Source organism: Puma concolor, unplaced genomic scaffold (genome assembly GCF_028749965.1).
Source record: "Puma concolor isolate L17-30 unplaced genomic scaffold, mPumCon1.1.hap2 unalloc_scaffold_28, whole genome shotgun sequence".
Classification (NCBI taxonomy): Eukaryota; Metazoa; Chordata; class Mammalia; order Carnivora; family Felidae; genus Puma; species Puma concolor.
Window position 1 is genome coordinate 286,469 of NW_028240234.1, and position 24,549 is coordinate 311,017.

Sequence of the window (24,549 nt, forward strand, 5' to 3'; positions counted from 1 at the left end):
GTATCACAATGGCAAAGATGAAGTCAAACATTGACTCTTCACAGACCACATGATACTCTCCATGGAAAACCTGACAGAATCCACCAAAAGTCTCCTCGAACTGATACATCAGTGCAGCAAAGTCGCAGGGTACAAAAGCAATGTACAGAAACCCATTGCATTTTGATATACCAATACCAAACAGAAAGAGAAGTAAGGAAACTGATCACGGTCATAGTTGCACCAGGACCATAAAATATCTATCAATAGCCTAAAAATACGAATGAACCTATCCAAAGATATAAAAGATGTGTGTGCTGAAAACTATAGAAGGTTTATGAAGTAAATTGAGGAAGACACAAAGAATGGGAAAACTTTCCATGTTCATGGATTCGAAGAATGAATATTGTTAAAATGTCAATACCACCCAAAGCAATCTACACCTTCAATGCAATCCCCATCAAAATCGTGCCACCATTCTTTCCAAAGCTAGAACAAATAATGCTAACGTGTGTATGGAAGCACAAAAGACCCCGAATATACAAAGTAATATTCAAGAAGAAAACCAAAGCGGGAGGCATCACAGTGCCAGAATGTAGCCTCTGCTACAAACCCGTTATCATCAAGACAGTATGGGATGGACACACAAACAGACACAGAGGATAATGGAACAGAATAGAGAACCCAGATTCAGACCCACAAATGTATGGCCCGGCCCACTAATCTTCCACAAAGCACGAAAGAGTATCCAATGGAAAAAAACCAGACTCTTTAACCACTGGTGCTGGGAGAACTGGACAGCAACATGCAGAAGAATGAAACTAGATCACTTTCTTACAGCATACACAAAAATAAACTCAAAATGGATAAAGGACCTGAATGTGAGGCACGAAACCTTTAAAACCCGAGAGGAGAAAGCAGGACAAAACCTCTCCGACCTCAGCTGTGGCAATTTCTTACATGACACGTCTCCAAAGGCAATGGAATTAAAAGCAAAAATGAACTATTGGGACCTCATCAAGATAAACACCCTCTGCACTGCAAAGGAAACAAGCAACAAAACAAAAAGACAACAGATGAAATGGGAAAAGATATTTGCAAATGATGTATCAGACACAGGGCTAGTATCCAAACACCTGTAAAGAGCTCACCAAACGCCACACCTGAAAACAAATAATCGGGGGATGAAATGGGCAGAAGACATGAATAGGTACTTTTCGAAAGAAGACATCCAGATGACCAAGAGACATATGACAAGATACTCAGCGTCACTCCTCATCAGAGGAATACAAATCTAAACCACACTGAGATTCCACTTCACATCAGTCGGAGTGGCGGGAATGAACAAATCAGGACAAAATAGATGCTGAAGAGGATAGGAGAAACAGGAACCCTCTTGCATTGTTGGTGGGAAGAAAACCTGGTGCGGCCACTCTGGAAACAGTGTGGAGGTTCCTCACCACATTAAAAATAGATCTACCCTATGACGCAGCAATAGCACTGCTAGAATTCAGGGGATTCAGGAGTGCTGATGCACAGGGGACTCGTACCCCAATGTTTATAGCAGCGTTTTCAACAATAGCCACATGATGGAAAGAGCCTAAATGCCCGTCAATGGACAAATGGATAAAGAAGATGAGGTTTCTATATACAATGGAATACTAGTTGGCGATGAGAAAAGATGAAATCTGGCCATTTGTGGCAACGTGGAAGGAACTGCAGGGTGTTCTGCCAAGTGAAATAAGTCAGGCAGAGAAAGACAGATACCATATGTTTTCATTCATATGTGGATCCTGAGAAACTTCACAGGAGACCAGAGGGGAGGGGAATGGGGGAAACAAGTTGCAGAGAGGGAAGGAGGCATGCCTGAGGAGACTGTTAAATACTGAAACAAACTGAGGGTTGATGGGGGGTGGGGGAGAGGGGAAAGTGGGTGATGGCCACCGAGGAGGGCACCTGTGGGGATGAGCACTGGGTGTTGAATGGAAACCAATTTGACAATAAATTATATTGAATACAAGAAAAAAGAAAAGACGCTCAAAGTGACTCCTCATCAGGGGACTACAAATCAAAACCACACTGAGACGCCACCTCACACGGATCAGAGTGTGCCTGTGGGCGGGCAGTCAGCACCGCTGCTTTGCTGGGACACAGTGTGTCCTCCAGAAGCGACAAGGGGTGGGGGGTCTCGCGCTTTGGGAAACATGGACAATCAGGAGCAGCGAGGCTGCAACGTAGCCCAGGGTGTCCCGAAGCTGGCCCAAAGGTGGCCCATCAACGGCATCGGGGCTCTTACAGGCTCCCGAGCCCCTGTCGGTGGCCGAGGAGGGGGGTGGGGGAGGGGCTTGGAAAGAGCACAGACTTGGGTTAGGATTGCACAGAGGCCCGCCCATGCATATTTTTGGGGGTGGTTTTGGCTTCTTGGCTACTTTTCTAGAGCAGTTTTAGCAAATGTGACAGGAAGCTCCAGAGATGTCACACACATACCTGCCCTTACTGCGGCACAGCCTCTCCCCTGAGCAGGTATCCAAACCCCCCGCCAGGGCGAGGCCTTTGTCACAGCCCCAAACCTGTGCTGATGTGTGTCCATCGCCCAAGGTCCGCAGCTGAGATCGGGTTCGCCTCTGACGTTGTACCCCAGTGCGTCCGGGCGGGTGCGTGTTGAGGAGTCTCTGCCGGTGCAGCGTCCCACCCGGTAGTCTTTCCGCCCTGACGCAGTAGTTTCCGTTGGTGCTGGCGCCACAGCGCATTTGCCAGGCGGAGAGGTGGGCGGGAGGCCGGCGGCTCTTGCCGGCGGTAGGAGCCCGCGTGCGCTGTGGAGGGCGAGGGAGGTGCTCTTCTGAGCATCCGGCTTCTCCCTTGCTAGAAGTCTTCCACCTACGAGGATGTCGTCCCGGGGCCCCTGTTTCTCCGAAGACCGTCCCGATCGAGGCAGGTGAGTTCTGGTGGACCCAGCGCCGCTCGGACTCCCGCAGAGGCCCCAGTGCCAGCCGTGGGAGGCCGGCAGGCGCGGGGCGCCCTGGTTCTGCTCACTCGGGGACAGCATTTGGCCACCCTCGGGCGGAAGGCCGGCCTGTCCGTGTGGACGCCCGCAGGCTCCCGTGAGTCGTGGTGGCCGCTCTGTGGCGGCGGGGTGTGTGTGGGGGCGCCTCCCGTGGCAGTGCTGGCTTAACCGCTCGGCAGGCGGTAAGGGCCCTTCTCACTGCAGGTAGTGGCTTCTGGGAGGTTCTCCGGGTGCCCGCCTCAGCCGCGGCTGTCGTGTAAGGAGTGTGCCGCCCGCCCTCGCAGAGGCCGTCGGAGACCTTCCCGCCTTGTCCGTCCCCTGACCCCGCACAGGCTGCACACGTTCTGTCCCCCGAGGCGGCTGCCACGAACAAAGGCCGCCTTAGGCCCTTGCGTCCTGTGGGCCAGGCCCTCGAGAGTCTGGTGAGCTGGGGAAACCCTATAGAAATTGGGAAGTTGACGAGAAGAAGGGGAGAGTGCCCTTTGTTCCCTGGGTCAGTGTTTCTCAGACTCGGTGGTGTCGGGACACTCGGACATCAGGGGATTATTGAGGGCCCCAGAGAGCCTTCGAGTGTGGGGGTTGTGTCTCTTGATCTCTACTGTGGTGAGGTTAAACCGAGAATTGAAGCGGGCGCCTGGGTGGCTCTCTGTGTTAAGGGTCCGACTCTGGCTCAGGTGGTGCTCTCACAGTTGATAGTTTAGAGCCCCATGTGGGGCTCTGTGCTGCCAGCTGCCAGCCTGGCCTTGTCTCAGATTCTCTGTGGCCCTCTCCCTCTGCCCCTCCCCTTCACGTGTCCTTTGTCTCTCTCTCAAAAACAAACATTAAGGAAACCAAACCAAATCCGAGCATCTCAGATGTGATGAATTCACTTAAAGACAAGAAATTAGTACATATTTTTCATACCTTTCATGGAAAAAATACGTACATTTTCAGAACAACACTGTGTAGAAGCATGGCATTGGCATTGGCATTGGCTTAGTGCAAGGTCTTTATTCTTCCAGCTGCTTCTGCATTCAGTGTCTTGTGGCCAATTATGTTTAGGAAGGTGATGTGGACTCCCCCAGATGAACAGCTGGAGGCGAGGAGGGTGTGGCGGTGGCTCCTGGGGTGTCTGGATGCTCTTTCCTGATTCCGCACTCAGATGGGTGGGGCTTCCTTGCTTCTCTTGGGGGTTAGCAGCCCGCACAGAGCTGCCTTTTTGTGTGGCACGCGGTGGACGTTTGGAACGTCCTAGGCCACTACTTTCAGCTGATCTTCCGTATCTTTCACTCAGCGAACACATTCTTGGAACCACCACCTGGATGAAGAAATGGAACCTTACCGTGCTTCCTAACTCCTACTGACTCCCACCGAACGTCCCCCAAAGGTAACCACGGTCTTGACTTTCACCAGCGATGGCTTTGGCTTGTTCCTCGCTTCGTGTTGAGCCAACCCTTGAGCGCTGTGTGTGCGCAACGCGCCTGCTTTCCTTGCGTGGCTCTGCTGGTCCTCCCCTGGCGTCGAAAGCCCAGTGTGTGAGGACAGCACGGTTTATTCTTTCTCCCGTGGGTGCTCCGGTTTGTGCAGAGGCTGCCTGCAGATCCACATGCACCGTATTGGGTTGCCATGGAGGAGCAGGGCGTGAGTGGTGGCACGTGTCTGTCCCCCTCGAGCAACAGCGTGTGGGAGCTCGGGGCTGGCTGATGCCTGGTACTGCCTCTTCTCGTGTGTTAGCTGGTTGCTGGGGCTCAGGTGCTGGGAGGTATGGTGTATTCGTGGGACCCGCCCCCGTGTGTGTCTTGGCCACTTACGTGTTTCTTTTGTGAAATAATTGCCTTTTGGAAGCCACTTTGTGATTAGGTTGTGTGTTTTGGTTTTTGTTGATTTGAATGAGTTCTTTGTATGTGTGTGGAATACATCTGTGAGTGGCAGAGGTTTTCACATTCTTGTGTCTGTCTGCCTTTCCTTCTCTGTGTTGCCTTTTGGTAAGTTTCTTTTTTTTCCTTTCCAATAGTAGAACCATTTGTATGTTTCTTGCCTTGGATTGGCTAGGGCCTCCAGTACTGTGTTGAATGGAAGTGGTGAGAGTAGGTGTCCTTGTCTCCTTCCAGATACGAGAGAGAAGGGTTTCATAATTTTGTGTATACTTAATATTTTTTAAAGTTTCTTTCTTTATTGATTTCGAGAGCGTGCATGGGAAGGGGAGTGAGAGATGGGAAAGAGAGTGGATCCCAAGCAGACTCCTCCCTGTCAGCACAGAGTCTGATGCGAGGCTTGAACTCATGAACCGTGAGATCGTGGCCTGAGCTGAAATCAAGAGTCAGACGCTTCACCGACTAGAAGCCACTCAGGTGCCCCAAAGAGTTCAGTATTTTACCACTACGTATGACACCTGCCGTTGCGTTCCTGGTAGATAGTTGGATCAAAACATGAAAATTCTCCTCTATTTTTAGTTTGCTCTGATTTTTTAACAATCATCAAAGAAATAATAATACTAAGTTTTCTGAAATGTGTTTTGTGCATTTTGGGGACAAGTGATTTGTTTCAATGTTGTGGTTTTACTTAAAACAACTTTTGCCCTTCTAGAATAATCCAACCCTGATGTCTATGCATTCTCTGTTCACTGGATTCCATTTGTAAATAGTGTGCTTTGCATTCTTGCACGTGTATTCAAGAGAGAGGTGGGTGTTCCCTTGCACCCTCTTGTGCTGTCCATGCTGGGGTTGGGGATTAAGGTCGTGCTGGCCTCCTAAAACAACGTAGGAAGAAGCACTCCTTGTGCTTTCCCAGAAGAGTTTTTGTGTGTGTTCTTTACTTTTGGGAAGAAGTGCTAGGCCAACAGCTGGTGTAGGGTTTTCCTTGTGAGAAGGGTTTTCATTGCAGATTCCTTTCTTAAGTGGAAATAGGATTTTTCTGATTTCCCATATCTTCTCGTGTCTATTTAGATAAGGCATTTTGTTTTCTTGTAATTTGCTCAGACCTCCCAAACTTTCCAAGGAGTAAGTGTCAACTGGTTTCTAATATCCCTCCTATCTGCAGCATCTGGTGTGATATTTGCTTTAGAACTTCTTGCTATTGGTACTTTGTGCTTTGTTTCTTTTTCATAGAACCAACTTGGGCGCTTTTTTTTTTTTTTTATTTCTGTCAGTTACTATTTGTTTCCTGCAGCACTGATTTCTGCCCTTTTTTTTTTCCATCTACTTGGTGATTGTTTGCTGTCCCATCTTGTAGTTCTGGAACTAAATCCTTCATTTGATTTTCAGCCTTTGTCCTTTTCCAGTATGTGTATTGTATTTATTTGCTTATTAGTGTGTTGATTCATTTTAGAATGAGAGCATGAGCAGGGCAGAGGGGCAGAGGGAGAGAGAGAGAGAGAGAGAGACAGAGAGAGATAGAATCTCAAGCAGGCTCCTCACTCAGTGTGGAGCCAGGCTGGGGATCGATCTTGTGGCCGTGGGATCATACCCTGAGCGAAAATCAAGAGTTGGTCACCAAGCAACTGAGCTATCCCTATGATATATGTATTCTAAAGGTATGAGTCTCCCTTTAAGCACACCTTTAATGATCTTACAAGTTTTGATAAGCTAAATGTTTATTATCTTTTATGTGAAACTATTTTCTAACTTTCACTGTGGTATCTTTTTCTTAATTCGTCACAATGTTTAGGAGCATAACACATCTTGATGTTTCGGGGGATTTTCTCGTTCTCTTTGTGCTGATTTCTAGCTGAATTCCATGAAGGTATCTGTCTCAGTGTTTTTGGGTGATTGTAACAAAATTCCATAGACTGGCTGCCTAATAAGCACAGAAGCTTCTTTCCTATAGTTGAGGAGACTGGGAAGTTCTCAAGATCAAGGCATCTGCAGATTCAGGGTCAGGTGAGAGTCAGCTTCCTGGTTCATCGACAGCCTACTCCTCCCTGTCCTCAAGTGGTGGCAGGGGTGATGGTGCTCTCTCAGCCGCCCAGGACTGGTCATCACTGGAAGTCTCCCTGTCTTCATCCCATCACTGTGGGCGTGATGAATTGTTGGGGTAAATGAACTGTTAATCTAATGCGATCCCTAAATATGCCCTGCAGTATTTCAGTCCTTTCAGATGAGTTCACTTTCCTAATGGCCTGGCATATATTCGTTTTCATGAACTCTTCCTTGGCCACGTGCAAATAATGTGTATTGGGGGGAATGCAGTATTCTCTTATTTATACGTTAGATGAAGTTTGTTAATGACAGAATTCAGATTTTAGTGACCACTTTAAAGCAAGTAAGGAATAGGCGAGAATGAGTTTAATAATATTACTAACAGGTATATCCAAAATATCATTTCAGTGTATAGCCAGCGTGAGGGAGACTAATGAATGCTTTTGCGTTCTCTTTTATCACATTGTCTTTAAAATGTGGTGTGCATTATATACTTTCCACACGTCGCACTTTGAGGAGCCGCATTTCAAGGACTTGCAATAAAGCACGTGACCGCATATTGGACAGCCCCGTCCCACTCCTTTGATTTTTCTGTTGTCGTCAGTTCTGTCAGATACTGAGAGATGTATCGTTAAGTCTCCCATAATGCTTATGGATGTGGCTCTTTTCCCTTTTCTATGTTTGTCAATTTTTCTGTATTTCGAGATTGCGTTATCGGGTATATGCAAGGTTAGAAGTCTTGTGTTCCTGGTAAATGGAACTTCCATCGTGAAATGTTCCTCTTGGTCTCTAGTAGAGCTTTTTGCTATAGAGGTTAGTTTATTGGAGGGTCCCAGTGGTCACATCAGTTTTCTGTTCGGTTGGGTTTGCCTGGGGATCTTTTCCTTCCACCTGTCTGTGATCTTACGTTTTAGGGTGTACCTTTGTGACCAGCGTATGCTTAGTTTCCTTCTAATGAATTTGACACTCAAACTTTTCCTTGGAGTATTTGTGCACATGTAATGACTGATATGTTAGTTTACACGTACTGTATTACTAGTTTCTTCTTTGTCCCAGCTGTTGTGTGTTCTTTTGGTCTCTAGCCTTCCTTTAGAAGTAGGAGGGAGTTTTTAATTGTACACTGATCTGTTAGGTAATTGGACTATATCTATTTCTAGAGGCAGGTGCATTTTAAACTGACCCCTGCCTGATTCAGGACTTGTACTGCTTCCCTGACACTGCTCTCTCCTCTTAGTTTTTCTTTGTTTTAAGATTTATTTGTGTTTTGAGAGAGACATAATACAATCGGGTGAGGGGCAGAGCAGAAAGGGAGACACAGAATCTGATGCAGGCTCCAGGCTCTCAGCCATCCGCACAGACTCTGATGCGGGGCTCCAACTCACAAAAGGTGACATCGTGACCTGAGCAATGTCGGACACTCAACTGACTGAGCTACCCAGGCGCCCCTGCTCTTTTCTTGGACACTTGAACCACACTGAACTCCCCTTCACCTTTTGTTGGCTAATATTTTTTAGTCTTAGATGGATTTTGGCGTTGATGTCATTGTTTCGTGCACTTAATGCTTGTTAAGGTTTGTTCTCATAGTTACCCTTTGTTCTGCAAGCCTTGTTTTTTCATATTTCTGTCAGAGACTACATTTCTTTTTTGCAACGAGCTGCTTTAATATTGCTTTTAGTTTGTGTCTGTAGTTGATGTGTAGTCATGGTGTGTGTGTGTGTGTGTGTGTGTGTGTGTGTGTTGTTTTTGTTGTTCCGTTTTTGTTTTTGCTTCTGTTTTGCCTGAAAAACATCTTTACTTTGCCTTCACTGTGAAGAATGTTTCTGTTAGGTAAAGACTTCCAGGTTGGTGGCTATTTTAGTTCACCTTTCATACATGCCAATCCATCATCTGGCTTCATTTGCTGTTCTTGAAGAGTCAGCTGGTAGTGTTGTTGTCGTTGTCCCATGGAAGGCGGTATCTTTGTCCTCTCATGACTGTTAACATCTTTTTGCCTCGGGTGTTCTTTGTGGAGTCACTCTCATGGTTCTTTTATCAGTTTTGATTCTTATCTTTGTAGCGAGGTGGTACTACCCATTCTGTGTTTCCTCTACTTTGTGGGTTCCTATTGGACCTTTGTACCATATCTTCTGTGTCTTTTGGGCTTCTGTATTTTCTGGACGTTTTCTCTGTGTATGGTCTAGATATATTTTTACCTAACTATCTTTCAGTTCACTGAGTCTATTCACCTGTGTCTAGTCTGATGTGAAACCCACCGACTGAGTTCTTCATGCCATTAACAAGATTTTTTAGTCTTTTAATTGTGTTAGAGAGCTAGACAGACTGGGAGCAAGGGAAGAACAGAGAGAGAGGGAGACACAGATGCCGAAGCAGGCTCCAGGCTCTGCACTGTCAGCACAGAGCCCAACGCGGGGCTCAAACTCCCGAATCACGAGATCATGACCTGAGCTGAAGTCAGATGCTTAACCAACTGAGCCACTCAGGCACCTGGAGATCTTAATTTTAGCTCTGGTAATTTGCAGTTGGAGAATCTGTTTTGAGTCTCTGAAAATTTCCCATTTGTCAAGAATGGTTTTTGGACAGTTGACTTTTGCATCCAATAACTCCAGTCTATGTGTCTCCTCTTGGTCTGTTTCTCTTCTTTCTTCTTTGGGTCGATATGACCTGTTTGTTTGTTTTTTGTTTTTTTATGTTTATCTATTTATTTTGAGGGAGAAAGAAAGTGAGAGCAGGGGTGGGGGTAGAGGACGGGGGAGAGAGAGACACTGTTGAGGAGAGGCTCTTTTCTGTTCAGTAGAGAGCCCAACACAGGGCTCAAACTCACAAACGTGAGCCGAAACCAAGTGTTGGTCACTTAAACGAGTAGACTGAGCTATCCAGGTGCCTCTCTTTTTTTGTTTGCTTGTTTGTTTCTTTCCTTTTCTTATGAAAAGAATTTTGTTTTAATATTATTTACTTTTGAGAGAGAGAGAGAGGTAGAGACAAAACTTGAACAGGGGAGGGGGAGGCAAAGTGGGAGACACAGAATCCAAAGCAGGCTCCAGGCTCTGCACTGTCACCACAGAGCCCGACACGAGACTCAAACCATAACGCGTCAGTTCATGACATGAACCAAAGTGGGATGCTTCCCCGACTGAGCCACCCAGGCATTCCTTTCATTTCCTTGCCTTGCTTTGCCTTCCTTTCCCTTCCTTTCCTTTCCTTTCCTTTCCTTTCCTTTCCTTTCCTTTCCTTTCGTTTCCTTGCCTTTCCTTTCGTTTCCTTTTCCTTTTTTTCTTTTTTCTTTTCTATTCTTTTCTTTTTTCTTCTTTTTTCTTTTCTTTTCTTTTCTTTTCTGTCTTTTTGTTGTCTTGTCTTATCTTGTCTTTTCATTTCTTCTTTGTTTTTATTGTTGTGCTGGACTGTATGGAGAAGCATAGAGGCTCTTCGTGTGCTTGTATTCCTTCAGCATTTCATCCCACACACCCCGAGTGCGGCGGTTCTTGGGCCCACTCAGGCGTGAGTGAGTTGAGACCGGGGCTCAGTCTTTGTAAGGTGCAGTGTGAGCTGGGCTCACGCTGTCCCCCACCCCCGTGTAGACCTCCAGGGTCTCCATTTGGAGGCCTGGAGTATTTCCGAGGACCCGTCCTTGATGCTAGCTCCCAAAGCCCCGTTATTTTCTCCACAGCACAATGAGATGATGGAAGGGTCAGCTTCTCAGGCAGTGCTTGCCGAGTGCCGGGCTCCTTTTCTGTGCCTCCCTGTGCTGTCCAGAGCTCGGTTAGCTGCCACTTTCTGCTTGCCTTTCTGTTAGGTTTCCTTTGCAGCTCGTTGGTATCTTGCCTCCAATCCCTGAGGAAATTCAGAATCCTCACATGTCTTGAGGGAGAGAGAGGACTCTGAACATTAGAGTTGGCTCAGCGGGCTTCCCTTTTGTTGGGGTCTCGGTCCTCCCAGTTGGGACTGCCTCGGGGTCTCCTTGATGCCTTCAGAGATGCTTCAAATTGAACTCATCTTTCCTAGTTCATGATGTGTTGATTAACAGGCTACTCACATGTATAAGAGCAAGCCAGGGAAGACTGAGAAGTCATAGCAAACATTTTGGTCCTCAGCATTTGTTACAGGAGAAAACGAAACCCAGTAGTCCTTGCCTAGTACCCGTCGTTCTTCTAAAATGACCCATCCAGTTTGCCCACACTCAGCCAGCGTCCATGGGGTGGTGATGGTGTCAGCCTCCCAGCTCCCTATCCCCCACTGCCATGGCCGCCCTCCTCCCCTGTCAGGTGCCTGCCCAGGGCAGGCTTTGTGATGACGGGCTGGCTATGGCAGGGCAACTAGATGAAGTGGATCGCTTAAGTGACGCTTATTCTGGGAGTGTTTGATCAGTGTTGTTTGTATTCTAATTTTCGTAATGTTTATTTACTATTTAGAGAGACAGAGTGTGTGGCCAGGGGAGGCGCAGACAGAGGGAGACCCAGAATCTGAAGCAGGCTGGGGGGGGGGGATGCCCCTCAAGCGTACAGGGTAGCCCCCACAAAAAGGGCTTCTGTGTTGGTGCACCCGAATCATCTGCAGAGACACAACCACCCACCCTTGTTGAGCCCTTTTGTGACTCTGCACCATTGTGGTCGCCAGGCTCTGGCTGCTGTGCTCCTCGGAGAGGGTGGTGGAGGCACATCTGAGAAGAGTGTATCTGGGCGAGTGAAGGGGTTAGGAGCAAATGTCGCTGACTTGCGCACTGTGGTTCCGGAAAGGCCTTTTCCGGAGAGGTCGCTCGGGAGCTGAGGCTGACCGAGCACTCTCCCAGCAGTCTGACTCCGAGGCCAAAGGCCGGGGTCAAGGAGGAGCTTGGCTTTGTTGTGAGCCATGGAAGCGGAAGCGGAGCCAGGTGAGGCACCAGGCAGCTGGCGTTGGGACGGAACCTACCCCGTAAGGAGTTGGGTTTTCCGATAAGGGCCTGGGGTCGTTGTGTCCTCAGGGGGAAGGACTGGCATGAGGTTGTTGAATTTTTTTATGTTTATTATTTTTTTTTTCAATATATGAAATTTATTGTCAAATTGGTTTCCATACAACACCCAGTGCTCATCCCAAAAGGTGCCCTCCTCAATACCCATCACCCACCCTCCCCTCCCTCCCACCCCTCATCAATCCCGTTTGTTCTCAGTTTTTAAGAGTCTCTTCTGCTTTGGCTCTCTCCCACTCTAACCTCCTTTTTTCTTTTTTCTTCCCCTCCCCCATGGGTTTCTGTTAAGTTTCTCAGGATCCACCTAAGAGTGAAACCATATGGTATCTGTCTTTCTCTGTATGGCTTATTTCACTTAGCATAACACTCTCCAGTTCCATCCGTGGTGCTCCAAAGGGCCATATTTCATTCTTTCTCATTGCCACGTAGTACTCCATTGTGTGTATAAACCACAATTTCTTTATCCATTCATCAGTTGATGGGCATGTAGGCTCTTTCCATCATTTGGCTATTGTTGAGAGTGCTGCTATAAACATTGGGGTACAAGTGCCCCTATGCATCAGTACTCCTGTACCCCTAGGGTAAATTCCTAGCAGTGCTATTGCTGGGTCATAGGGTAGGTGTATTTTTAATTTTCTGAGGAACCTCCACACTGTTTTCCAGAGTGGCTGCACCAATTTGCATTCCCACCAACAGTGCAAGAGAGTTCCCGTTTCTCCACATCCTCTCCAGCATCTATAGTCTCTCGATTTGTTCATTTTGGCCACTCTGACTGGCGTGAGGTGATATCTGAGTGTGGTTTTGATTTGTATTTCCCTGATGAGGAGCGACGTTGAGCACCTTTACATGTGCCTGTTGGCCATCCGGATGTCTTCTTCAGAGAAGTGTCTATTCATGTTTTCTGCCCATTTGTTCACTGGGTTATTTGTTTTTTGGGTGTGGAGTTTGGTGAGCGCTTTATAGATTTTGGATACTAGCCCTTTGTCCGATATGTCATTTGCAAATATCTTTTCCCATTCCGTTGTTTGCCTTTTAGTGTTGTTGGTTGTTTCCTTTGCTGTGCAGAAGCTTTTTATCTTCATAAGGTCCCAGTAATTCATTTTTGCTTTTAATTCCCTTGCCTTTGGGGATGTGTCGAGTAAGAGATAGCTACGGCTGAGGTCAGAGAGGTCTTTTCCTGCTTTCCTCTCTAGGGTTTTGATGGTTTCCTGTCTCACATTCAGGTCCTTTATCCATGTTGAGTTTATTTTTGTGAATGGTGTGAGAAAGTGGTCTAGTTTCAACCTTCTGCATGTTGCTGTCCAGTTCTCCCAGCACCATTTGTTACAGAGACTGTCTTTTTCCCATTGGATGTTCTTTCCTGCTTTGTCAGAGATGAGTTGGCCATACGTTTGTGGGTCTAGTTCTGGGGTTTCTATTCTATTCCATCGGTCTATGTGTCTGTGTTTGTGCCAATACCATGCTGTCTTCATGATGACAGCTTTGCAGTTGAGGCTAAAGTCTGGGATTGTGATGCCTCCTGCTTTGGTCTTCTTCTTCAAAATTACTTTGGCCATTCGGGGCCTTTTGTGGTTCCATATGAATTTTAGGATTGCTTGTTCTAGTTACGAGAAGAATGCTGGTGCAGTTTTGATTGGGATTGCCTTGAATGTGTAGATAGCTTTGGGTAGTATTGACATTTTGACAATATTTATTCTTCCAATCCGTGAGCACGGAATGTCTTTCCATTTCTTCATATCTTCTTCAATTACCTTCATAAGCTTTCTATAGTTTTCAGCATACAGATCTTTTACATCTTTGGTTAGAGTTATTCCTAGGTATTTTATGCTTCTTGGTGCAGTTGTAAATGGGATCAGTTTCTTTGTCTTTCTGTTGCTTCATTGTTAGTGTATAAGAATGCAACTGATTTCTGTACATTGATTTTGTGTCCGGCAACTTTGCTGAATTCATGTATCAGGCCTAGCAGACTTTTGGGGGAGTCTGTCAGATTTTCCATGTATAGGATCATGTCATCTGCAAAAAGGGAAAGCTTGACTTCATCTTTGCCAATTTGGGTGCCTTTGATTTCCTTTTGTTGTCTGATTGCTGATGCTAGAACTTCCAACACTATGTTAAACAACAGCGGTGAGAGTGGGCATCCCCGTCGCGTTCCTGATCTCAGGGAAAAAGCTCTCAGTTTTTCCCCATTGAGGATGATGTTAGCTGTGGGCTTTTCAGACATAGCTTTTACGATCTTTAAGTATGTTCCTTCTATCCCGACTTTCTCAAGGGTTTTTATTAAGAAAGGGTGCTGAATTTTGTCAAAGGCCTTTTCTGCATCGCTTGACAGGCTCACGTGGTTCTTATCTTTTCTTTTCTTACTGTGATGTATCACGTTGATTGATTTGCGAACGTTGAACCAGCCCTGCATCCCAGGAATGAATCCCACGTGCTCATGGTGGGTAATTCTTTTTATATGCTGTTGAATTCGATTTGCTAGTATCTTATTGAGAATTTTTGCATCTATATTCATCAGGGATATTGGCCTGTAGTTCTCTTTGTTTAGTGGGTCTCTGTCTGGTTTAGGCATCAAAGTGATACTGGCTTCATAGAATGAGTCTGGAAGTTTTCCTTCCCTTTCTATTTCTTGGAATAGCTTGAGAAGGATAGGTATTATCTCTGCTTTAAACGTCTGGTAGAACTCCCCTGGGAAGCCATCTGGTCCTGGACTCTTATTTGTTGGGAGATTTTTGATAACCGATTCAATTTCTTCGCTGGTGATGGGTCTGTTCAAGCTTTCTCTTTCCTCCTGATTGAGTTTTGGAAGAGTGTGCGTGTTTAGGAATTTGTCCATTTCCTCCAGGTTGTCCAATTTGTTGGCATATAATCTTTCATAGTATTCCCTGAGAATTGTTTGTATCTCTGAGGGGTTGGTTGTAATAATTCCATTTTCATTCATGATTTTATCTATTTGGGTCATCTCCCTTTTCTTTTTGAGAAGCCTGGCTAGAGGTTTGTCAATTTTGTTTTTCTTTTCAAAAAACCAACTCTTGGTTTCGTTGATCTGCTCTCCGGTTTTTTTTAGATTCTATATTGTTTATTTCTGCTCTGCTCTTTCTTATTTCTCCTCTTCTGCTGGGTTTAGGCTGCCTTTGCTGTTCTGCTTCTATTTCCTTTAGGTGTGCTGTTAGATTTTGTATTTGGGATTTCTCTTGTTTCTGGAGATAGGCCTGGAGTGCAATGTATTTTCCTCTCAGGACTGCCTTCGCTGCATCCCAAAGCGTTTGGATTGTTGTATTTTCATTTTCGTTTGTTTCCATGTATCTTTCAATTTCTTCTCTAATTGCCTGGTTGACCCACTCATTCGTTAGTAGGGTGTTCTTGAACCTCCATGCTTTGGGAGGTGTTCCAGACTTTTTCCTGTGGTTCATTTCAAGCTTCACAGCCTTGTGGTCTGAAAGTATGCATGGTATAATTTCAATTCTTGTATACTTATGAAGGGCTGCTTTGTGACCCAGTATATGACGTATCTTGGAGAAAGTTCCATGTGCACTCCAGAAGAAAGTATATTCTGTTGCTTTGGGATGCAGAGTTCTAAATATATGTGTCAAGTCCGTCTGATCCAATGTATCCTTCAGGGCCCTTGTTTCTTTATTGACCGTGTGTCTAGATGATCTATCCATTTCTGTCAGTGGAGTGTTAAAGTCCCCTGCAATGACCACGTTCTTATCAATAAGGCTGCTCATGTTTATGGGGAATTGTTTTCTATATTTGGGGGCTCCTGTATTCGGCGCATAGACATTTATAATTGTTAGCTCTTCCTGATGGATAGGCCCTGTAATTATTCTCAAATGCCCTTCTTCAGCTCTTGTTACAGCCTTTGATTGAAAGTCTAGTTTGTCTGATACAAGTATGGCTACTCCAGCTTTCTTTTGGCTTCCAGTAGCATGATAACTAGTTCTCCATCCCCTCACTCTCCATCTACAGGTGTCCTCAGGGCTAAAATGAGTCTCTTGTAGACAGCAAATAGATGGGTCTTGTTTTTTCTATCCATTCTGATACCCTGTGTCTTTTGGTTGGCGCATTTGGTCCATTTACATTCAGTGTTATTATAGAAAGATACGGGTTTAGAGTCCTTATGATGTCTGTATGTGTACGGTGTAGCCCCCACAAAAAGGGCTTCTGTGTTGGTGCACCCGAATCATCTGCAGAGACACAACCACCCACCCTTGTTGAGCCCTTTTGTGACTCTGCACCATTGTGGTCGCCAGGCTCTGGCTGCTGTGCTCCTCGGAGAGGGTGGTGGAGGCACATCTGAGAAGAGTGTATCTGGGCGAGTGAAGGGGTTAGGAGCAAATGTCGCTGACTTGCGCACTGTGGTTCCGGAAAGGCCTTTTCCGGAGAGGTCGCTCGGGAGCTGAGGCTGACCGAGCACTCTCCCAGCAGTCTGACTCCGAGGCCAAAGGCCGGGGTCAAGGAGGAGCTTGGCTTTGTTGTGAGCGATGGAAGCGGAAGCGGAGCCAGGTGAGGCACCAGGCAGCTGGCGTTGGGACGGAACCTACCCCGTAAGGAGTTGGGTTTTCCGATAAGGGCCTGGGGTCGTTGTGTCCTCAGGGGGAAGGACTGGCATGATGGATTTGAATGTTTTGAAAGCTGGTGCTGGTTCTGTGTGGATAGTGGGTTGGGGGAGGAGACAAGAATGGATGCAGTGTAGACGTCATTGGGTAGAGTGGCTCCTTCTAATGTGTGGGTTGAGCTCTAAGATTCGTGTTTTAGGCAACAGGTACAAGCCCCTCACATCACCCATCACATAAAGCACAGGACAGTGTGCGTCTTTATATCCTTTACAGAACTGCGTAATGTTTAAAAGCAGCGTGTGTAATTTTACGTGTGTGGGTACAGGGCGTACACTAAAGTATTCACCTGTTCTGGAGTGCATGGCAGGCACGGTATTAGGTGCTGAACCCTATGTGCTGCAGTTACCTCGCCCAGAGACGTATGCGGTTTTACGGAGAGCAATAGAAGGGCATGGGAGTGTGTGGTTTGGTGGAATAGGGGGAACGTGTGCACAGTGCGGCTGCAGGATGGCCGTTTTGTGCCATGGGTCGGCGTGGGTCAGACTCGGGGAGGCGGTTTTCCTTGGGAGGTCCGGCTGCCCTGTGTTCTCCTTCATGCACGCCACTCTGTCTCCCGGACGCCTTTCCAAGCACCTCGTAGTGAAGCTCCATCTGGGCGGACTGTGGGCTCTTTGAGTTCCACACGGGCCACCACCCTGCCCCCCCCACCTGTGCCTCCTCCTGGGAACAGAGCAGCTTGCTCCCTGGTCCGGTGGTCAGAAGCCAGGGAGATGGCTTTGCCTCTCTCCTGCTCTTCCCTCTCCCTGCTGGGCCGTGGGTCCTGTGGCGTGGAGCTTGCCTGTCTTTATGTCAGATCTTACTGCCCTTATGCCCGTGTGAGGATAGGCTGTCCAAGTGCACACAAGTCTCGCACACGACGTTCCTCCTGATGAACGCTTAGGTGGTGGTGACACACATGCGTCCCGGGTGGCCTGGCTGCATGCTCCCTCGATTTTCACGCACAGACGTGTGCATGGCAGGCGAAGTGGTTCACTGAGCACCTTGGGGAGGATTTGCTGTCTGGAAAGTGGGGGTGGGTCCTCACAAATGTGCTGATATGCAGACATGCATGGGGTGGGGGGGACCCGCTAGATGGGGCTGTCTTGGGCCTTGGGGCCTGGCGGTATGGGGGTGGAGGCGGGCACTGTCTGTGCAGCTTTCCAGAAGGGCCTTTCTGTTCCTGGCCAGTGTTTCCATAGACGGCTGGCTGGCTTTAGTCCCAGCGCCCTTGTCATGGAAGGGTCCATGTGGGAAAGGAGCCGAGACTCTGCCGGATCACTCCTGGTGGCAGCGTGCTTTCCAGCGATGACACTTCCGTCCCGCCTTCCTCGCCCTCCGTCTGCTTCACCAGATCTCCTCTCTGTGCTGTCTTCTTCTGTGACCTCCTCTGGGCTTTTCTCTGTGCTCGTGACCTTCTGTAGGATACGCATTTTGAATCCCTGCATCCCCCAACTCTTTTTCTTTTTCTTTTTCTTTTTCTTTTTCTTTTTCTTTTTTTTTCTTTTTGCCATATGCACAGTGTCATTCATGAGTTTCCTGATTGGCTGTGTCATAGGTCCTGGAAATCACGCACGTCGTATGGACAGTCATCTCTAGCAGGGATTTCTTGATTGTGTTGGGCTTGACGGTTTCCCCAGAGTTTTTTGTAACGTCCCTTGGCATCTTCCTGACTTTCATAATGTTCCCTCTGTGGCGGTTCTCTTTGGTAGCATTGACTGTCCTTCTTGTAACGTGCCTGTGTCATGAACCTCACAGGTCCTCGTGGCCCCTGGTCCGCAGGCTCACTTAGACCCGCTGCGCTCCGGAGCGAGTGAGCCGCCAAGACACGTTTGGTGGTGACCCGTGGGGTTCTGGGTGGCCAGGACATTGTCCAATGTCAGAAGAACTTTGGAGGACAGTCCCTTGCTTTCAGTGTACTTCCTGAGTTGAGGGACAGAGCCGGGATGGAACTGCCCCAGGGCAAGGGCTCTGGTTGTGCAGCCAGACCACTGGCCACTGGCACTTGTTGCCTTCAGGACCCTGGGGTGAGCTTCCTACACAGGGCCAGCCGCCCTGCTCACACCCCCACCTGTAGCCGCTCATTCGGTAGCTGCTTCACCCCTTCCTACCCAACATCTTGGTGCTCACTTGTCTTTCTCGTGAATAAATGTCGTTTGTGGCATTTTCCCCCCGACAGGGCACCTCCTGCTGCATGAAAAACCCGTGCAGGCAGCCATGGTCTCCTCAACTGATTTTCTTGGGTTTTCACTTTTTGCGTTGGAGTGGTTGACATGCGGTGGATGGTAGTTCCTGCTTCTCTGCAATCTTCTCTGGGGCGTCTGGGAAACTGTGTCCTTCTTCTTCGTGGTGGAAGCTGCTTCTCCTAGCGTCTGGACCATTTTCAAAGCCAAACCCCTTTCTAAAATCACCAAGCTATCCTGTGCCTGCATTGAAATGTGCCAGTTTTCGATCCTTCCCTTCCTTCTGCCTTACGTCGTGATGTCAGGTCTTCACTTGTCTTGCAGTTTGAGTTGCGTCGGCAGGTGTGCCCGTCTCACAGCAGTCCTACATCCACAGAGATGCCACATCTTCCGCACCAGACACAAAGATGTCTCACCAGTAGCACCAGGTTTTTGCATGTGCTGGGGTCGCCGCAGGGAGAGAGCTTCGAGACTTTCCCTTTCTTTGTGCCTCCGTGGTCCTCACGCTGGCCGGCTGGCAGCTGCAGCTGTGGACCTCAGTACATGTCAGGCCATTCAGCCTTTTCTTGTCACACCATGAGTCTTCTCTGCATCGCGGGAGCACGTCCGGCATCCCTGGGCACACTTCGAACGGGTCCCAGGCTGTAATTAAGGTTCATGGTATTGCCCTTAACGCGGTGAAAATGACGCAGGAACCCTGAGAAATCACTTCTCCTGTGGTGCTTGATGTACTGGAGAAAGGAAGTGCTTACCAAGAGCTGAGTAGCAGATTCGTGGATTCGTGCAACACCTGAGGGGACCTCAAGAGCAACAGGAGGTGGTGCACACTTCCCCCAGAGGACAGCGTCTGCTACAGCTCGTGTTATGCGGTTAGGACTTAATCCTGCGTCTCCACATTTGTTTGCCTTTCTCTTGACTGCAAATGGCACCATGTAGGTACGGTCAGTTTCTGTGTGCAAAATGATACGTTTTATCTTGTCAGAGTAGGTTTGTGTATGTTTTCGGGGAGGAAATGCTCTAATAGCCTAGTATCTGCGTATATTTCATGCACTCGTGGCCTCCCTTTTACTTACTAGGTTTGATACTTCGTAGCTGCTCAGCTCATCTGCCAGTCTTTCCAAATGTCACACATCTCCAGAAGAGTTTCCAGTGCATTTATTGGAACAAAAATCCCCACATAGAAACGGGCCTGCACAGTCCTACATCAAGGATCAGATAGGCTTCTGTGGGTTCACCTTGTCAAGTCAGATTGCAAGGAACGTGGTCAGTTCTGTGGTAACATTCCCGTTGATTTGGAAAGGGCTACTTTATGAAAGAAATTGAAGTGTGTCACCAGTTTGTACTTGGATTTTCCAGAATTGCTGAAATCAACAACTCTCCTTATTTGGAATGTCAGTTGTTAAGTGAACGTTTATCCCCTCGTTTGTCCTACAGAGACAAAAGCTCTGGGGCGCCTGGGTGTCTCAGGGCATTAAGCGTCTGACTCTTGGTTTCAGCTCAAGTCATGATGTCATGGTTCAGGGATTGAGCCCTGCACCGGGCTCTGCGCTCGACTGACTGGAGAGTGTGCGTCCACCTCCTTGGAGCCCACCTGTACGCCATGTCCTGGGCGGGCGCTCAGTATTGGCGTGAGAGAAGCCCCACGCGGGGTGGTGGGCCCTGGCATCACTCTCCTCAGAAACCCTTCCTCCATAATATTTCCTGCTTGACTAAGGAAAGAAGTCGTAAACTCGCCCTTTCGTCAAGAGTCCTACCATCATTTTTGAAAAGTCCATTGGGTGTGGTTGAGTCTGATTGAGCCAGGGGTTCAGGCTAAGACAGCAGCTTTTGAGTACCGTCAGCCTTTCCCCACTGCCGCTCCACAAGCCTGCTTGGCAGACGAGGCCAGAGGCTGCGGATGGGCAGGAGGCTTCTCGGCCGCTTGCTCCCGAGTCAGCAGAGTTCCTGAGTCCTAGACCTGCCAGGCACCTGAAAATGTCCGTCCCCTTGAGTGTCGGTCCCTCCGAAAATCCCCGGGACTCCTGTGGGTGGTGAGGAGGGGACTGGTGTGTGTGATGCTACTTGAGGGCGGTGGGTGCTGGGCCTCTGGAGGGCCACGGAGGCCTGGTGTGCTCTGGTAAAGACCCCCTGTGTCTCTCCACTTTTGTCCCCTCTCCGACCCCAGGAGTGTGCAGCTCTCGCTGCAGAGCTCCACACCTGCAGGGAGCAGCTCGTGCAGAGAGAGGAGGAGATCGCCAACCTGAAGGCGGAGAGAAACAACACCAGGGTCAGTAGGCGCACTGCCAGTGTCTTCAAACACGGGACACCATTCACTCCCCTTGTCCGCAATGTCCCCGTGGAGTTGGCTGGGACCTATTGTTCTCAAACCTTGTTTGATCCGTGAGGAGGAGTAAGGCTCTTTTAACACATTGGCGGGGACGGCTCCCTACCTGGGAACTGAATTGAAGGGATTCAGACTTGGTTTTGCATTTGGTGAACTTGAGGCCCGGAATTGAAGGTGTTCTTGAAACACGGTTTTCCTTTTGCCTCTCCCGCCAGCTGCTGCTGGAACATTTGGAGTTCCTCGTCTCCAGGCACGAGAGAGCTCTTCAAAAAACAGTCATACGGCGACAGGCGAAGACTCCGGCCGGCGTGTCCAGTGAGGCGGAGGTGCTCAAGGTCCTCAACTGCATATTGGAGAAGGACAAAACCGAGGCTGAAACGGTGTGCCTAGCCACGGCGGTTCTCAATTTGTGCACATGCTGTGTGTTCTAGGCACACTTTGTGTGTTTGTGTGACTGGGGTTTCCTTTTCATCTTCTTGAATTCTTGTAAGAAGACAGGTCTGTATGGTTAAAAAGCAGTAGTTGGTGGAAATGTTGTGTGTATCGATTGGCTAGTACAAATTGCATAATGTAATTTATTTGGGGGAAGATTTGTCTCCAATGTAAAATTGAAAGCGGTTAACAAGCAAGTCTGTGAACAGGAGCATCCGTGAAAAACCTTACCAGCATTCTGTCATGTCATTTGAGGCGAAGGGGATCTTAGGGTAACTGTATAGTAAGGACTAATGAAACACCTCTGTGTACCAACTCAATCCCTTTGTTTCCAGGTGAGAGAGCAGTTACGTGTGGCACTGGAGGGGTGTAGTTTCGTAGAAGAAGAATTAGGGGCCACTCGCAGAGTTCAGCTCCAGACATCACGCCAGGATTTGATTGGAGGGGGTTTCCTTTTTATCCATTGTTTTTAAAACAACGTATGAAGACTAGCAGTGGGGGCCCTCACATGTTGCTTCCCTTTCTGAGTTTCAAAGGTGCAGAGCCAGATGAAAGAGCTCCTGGCTACCCTGTGCACTCTCGTGGCCAAGCTGGAAGAGGACCTAGACATCTCCAGGAAAGACCTCATCCTTTCTGAAGCAATGAACACCATATTACAAAGAGATGTCCGTGAAGTGAGTGTCAGTTGAAATGGCCACGCCGTCGTCGAGCCAAACGTGGGGTGTTTGGTTCGGCCTTGCCCAGTGTGTCCTTCGTCTCCCACGGGTTTTGAACGTTTGGAGTTTGGTAGAAGTAGCAGCAGAACGGGACGTGACTCCGGGGCCTGGGCGGGCTGCCTCCCCATCTGCGTGGTGGAATCTGTCCTCCCTGGGCTCTCCCCTGCCGAGGCCTGGCGGGCAGGCGGCGGAGTGGCCTCGGGTGTGGCGTGTGGGCCACCTGAGCTTGGCCCATGCCGTGCTCTCGGTCCATTTTGGGAACACACTCGGCACGTAGGAACCAGCGTGGTGCTGCCAGGGCGTTTCCGGGGGCACGACCTTGCGGGGGCGGCTCTGCCAGGGGCCGTCACGGCCGCCTCTGCCGCCCTGCCCTCCTCCCAGGGGTTCCGTGCTCCTGGTCGTGACGGTCAGAGTGAGCGAGGGGTAGCCCGCTGGTCCTGGTGTAAGGTCATGGAGGAGTGCGGCCGCTTCTGCACGTGTGGTCGTCGATGGGAATCTGATCATTGTCACAGAGGACTGGTAAGGGTAGGATGGTTTCTCTGTGCCTCCTCCTGTCACTGTGAGCTGCCCTTTGCGGACAGTCCCCGCACACCCCACCCCCAGCCCAGCAGTGCCACCTCAGGAAGACCCTGTCAGACCCTCGAGGGTGTAAGTGCACGAGCAGTCTGTTTAGTACCTTAGTGTGGGTGAGATCGGGTCGGAATTTAAAACAAAAGTATTTGCAGAAATTATAGAACCTGTTCAGTGAAGTTGTTGTTTGGCAGAGGTGGGGAGAGACCCCTCAGCAGGGGTCTCAATGTGCAGAGAATTTAGAAAATCCTTTCTTAGGACTCATCACTTTCACTCTTGAGACTGCTGACATAAATTGCTTAGGAAACACGGAGGGCTGGAAGAGGAATCTTTCGGGTGTTGGACAAGAAACGCAGGGCAGGACGTTCTGGTTCCATTTGCAGTGTCAGATACCATGGGATACAATGTTGTTACAGGGTTAGGCTATAGAAGATGACTTCCAGTTATATGAAAGGTGGAGTTTGGCTTCCATTTGTTACCACTGCTGCTTCAACTTTGTGGTAATTGGATGAGATTTCATCCGCCTTTTCCCCGGGAGAAAGGATGGTTGTCTCATGGTGTGTGCCTCCAGAGGCAAGTCGCTGTTCTGTGGAAAGCTCAACGGTGTCCGGAGGCAACCGAGGTTGTGACTTCCGGGAGACTTTCTTATCCGTTTGTCTTTGAACACATGGGAAAGAATAAGCCTGGGTAACTGGTCAGAATCCCGAGCAGCCTCCGCACTGTCGGCACAGAGCCTGACGCGGGGCGCCAACTCACAGAGCGACACCGGCTGAGCCACCCAGGTGCCCCGAGGATGCTACTTTTCTGTTTGTTTGGAAAATGAGGATTTCGCCCGGGTTTTGTGTCTGGAGTGTGTTAATGTGTCGTACGCTAATTCGTTCCCTGTTTTCCCTCTGAAATACCTGCTGTAGGCCATGGCCCAGAAGGAAGACATGCAAGACAGGATCACTACCCTTGAGAAGCACTGCCTCAGGGCACAGCACAAAGCCACCTCTCTGCACGACCTCAAGGAGAAACTTGAAAACGAGATGGCAAAGAAGGACTCTCTGCATCGACAGGTCGTTGGTTTCGTTGGACTTCATTCCACTTTTATTAATTACAAGTCAAGTTAAGGACCAAGTGTCAATGTCAAGGTTTTAGGATCTTAGAAACTTGTGTTGACCAGCGGGGTTACTTCAACGTCCAGGGTTTAATTCTTTCGAATTTTATGGAAGCATGTTATGGGGCTCCCCTCCTTGATTCCTTCTTTGTCTTGTCTTACATGCACGTTACTCTGTTGCCTGTCAGCACTGTTTCCAAAGGAGCAGGGAGTGGCCGGGAATGTGTAGGCAGCTGGCCATTTTGGGTAGTACCTGAGATCGGGGGGAATGGCAGGTGCAGAAGCACAGTCTGGCGTGAGGATGTGAGACCCTGTGTTTTGGGAAGCAGCACGTCTCTTCCTTGGTTGTCTCAGGTCATCCGGCATTGAACAGGAAAACCACATCCAGCTTCTTGGAAACAGAGTGAGCTTTGTCTGGTGTGTTTGTCAAATGCGTCAGTCGACCCAAAATGATAATCAAAGTGAAATACTAGGAAGCCATTAAAATGACATGGAGGAATGCTGTTTGGAGGGTTTTCAAGCATGATACGTGGTCTGTATATACACACAGAGCTATATGCACACAGAAGATGGAAGGAGTCTGTGGGAACACACGTTAACCTTGCAAAAACCTCACCTTATACATGATTTTTAAAATGACTTTATATATTTTTAATGCTTATTTATTTTTGAGAAAGGGAGCCAGAGTGAGAGAGAGAGAGAGAGAGAGAGAGAGAGAGCGAGCATGAGCAGTGGAGGGCAAGAGAGGGAGAGAGGGAGACACAGAATCCAAAGCAGGCTCCAGGCTCTGAGCTGTCAGCAGAGAGCACGAGGCAG

General features: G+C 48.4%; 2 protein-coding genes and 1 long non-coding RNA gene across 4 annotated transcripts in view; 2 read left to right on the forward strand and 1 right to left on the reverse strand.

Annotated features, from left to right (window-relative positions):
- LOC147571418 (uncharacterized) overlaps positions 1 to 21,158 on the reverse strand; it is a 62,581-nt gene extending 41,423 nt beyond the window's left edge. Inside the window, exon 1 of the long non-coding RNA XR_015247409.1 lies at positions 21,023 to 21,158. This is a non-coding gene — a long non-coding RNA (uncharacterized LOC147571418). The remainder of the gene's footprint in view (positions 1 to 21,022) is intronic.
- On the forward strand, positions 2,678 to 24,126 carry LOC147571422 (liprin-alpha-3-like). Of its 2 annotated transcripts, XM_086696424.1 has the most exons (6): positions 16,093 to 16,321; positions 20,758 to 20,859; positions 21,132 to 21,242; positions 21,885 to 22,022; positions 23,546 to 23,692; positions 23,922 to 24,126. In XM_086696424.1, exons 1-6 carry the CDS (start codon positions 16,154 to 16,156, stop codon positions 23,988 to 23,990), a joined length of 735 nt encoding a protein of 244 aa, XP_086552550.1. In that variant the 5' UTR covers positions 16,093 to 16,153; the 3' UTR covers positions 23,991 to 24,126. The 2 variants fall into 2 exon arrangements, 1 of the variants encoding a protein (XP_086552550.1); XR_015247403.1 differs by lacking the exons at positions 16,093 to 16,321; positions 21,885 to 22,022; positions 23,546 to 23,692; positions 23,922 to 24,126 and adding exons at positions 2,678 to 2,914; positions 4,257 to 5,313 and having other exon boundaries at positions 21,132 to 21,578.
- Positions 24,002 to 24,549, forward strand: part of LOC147571423 (liprin-alpha-1-like) — an 87,644-nt gene continuing 87,096 nt past the window's right edge. Inside the window, exon 1 of the mRNA XM_086696418.1 lies at positions 24,002 to 24,028. Coding sequence (XP_086552544.1) covers positions 24,002 to 24,028 — 27 coding nt within the window. The remainder of the gene's footprint in view (positions 24,029 to 24,549) is intronic.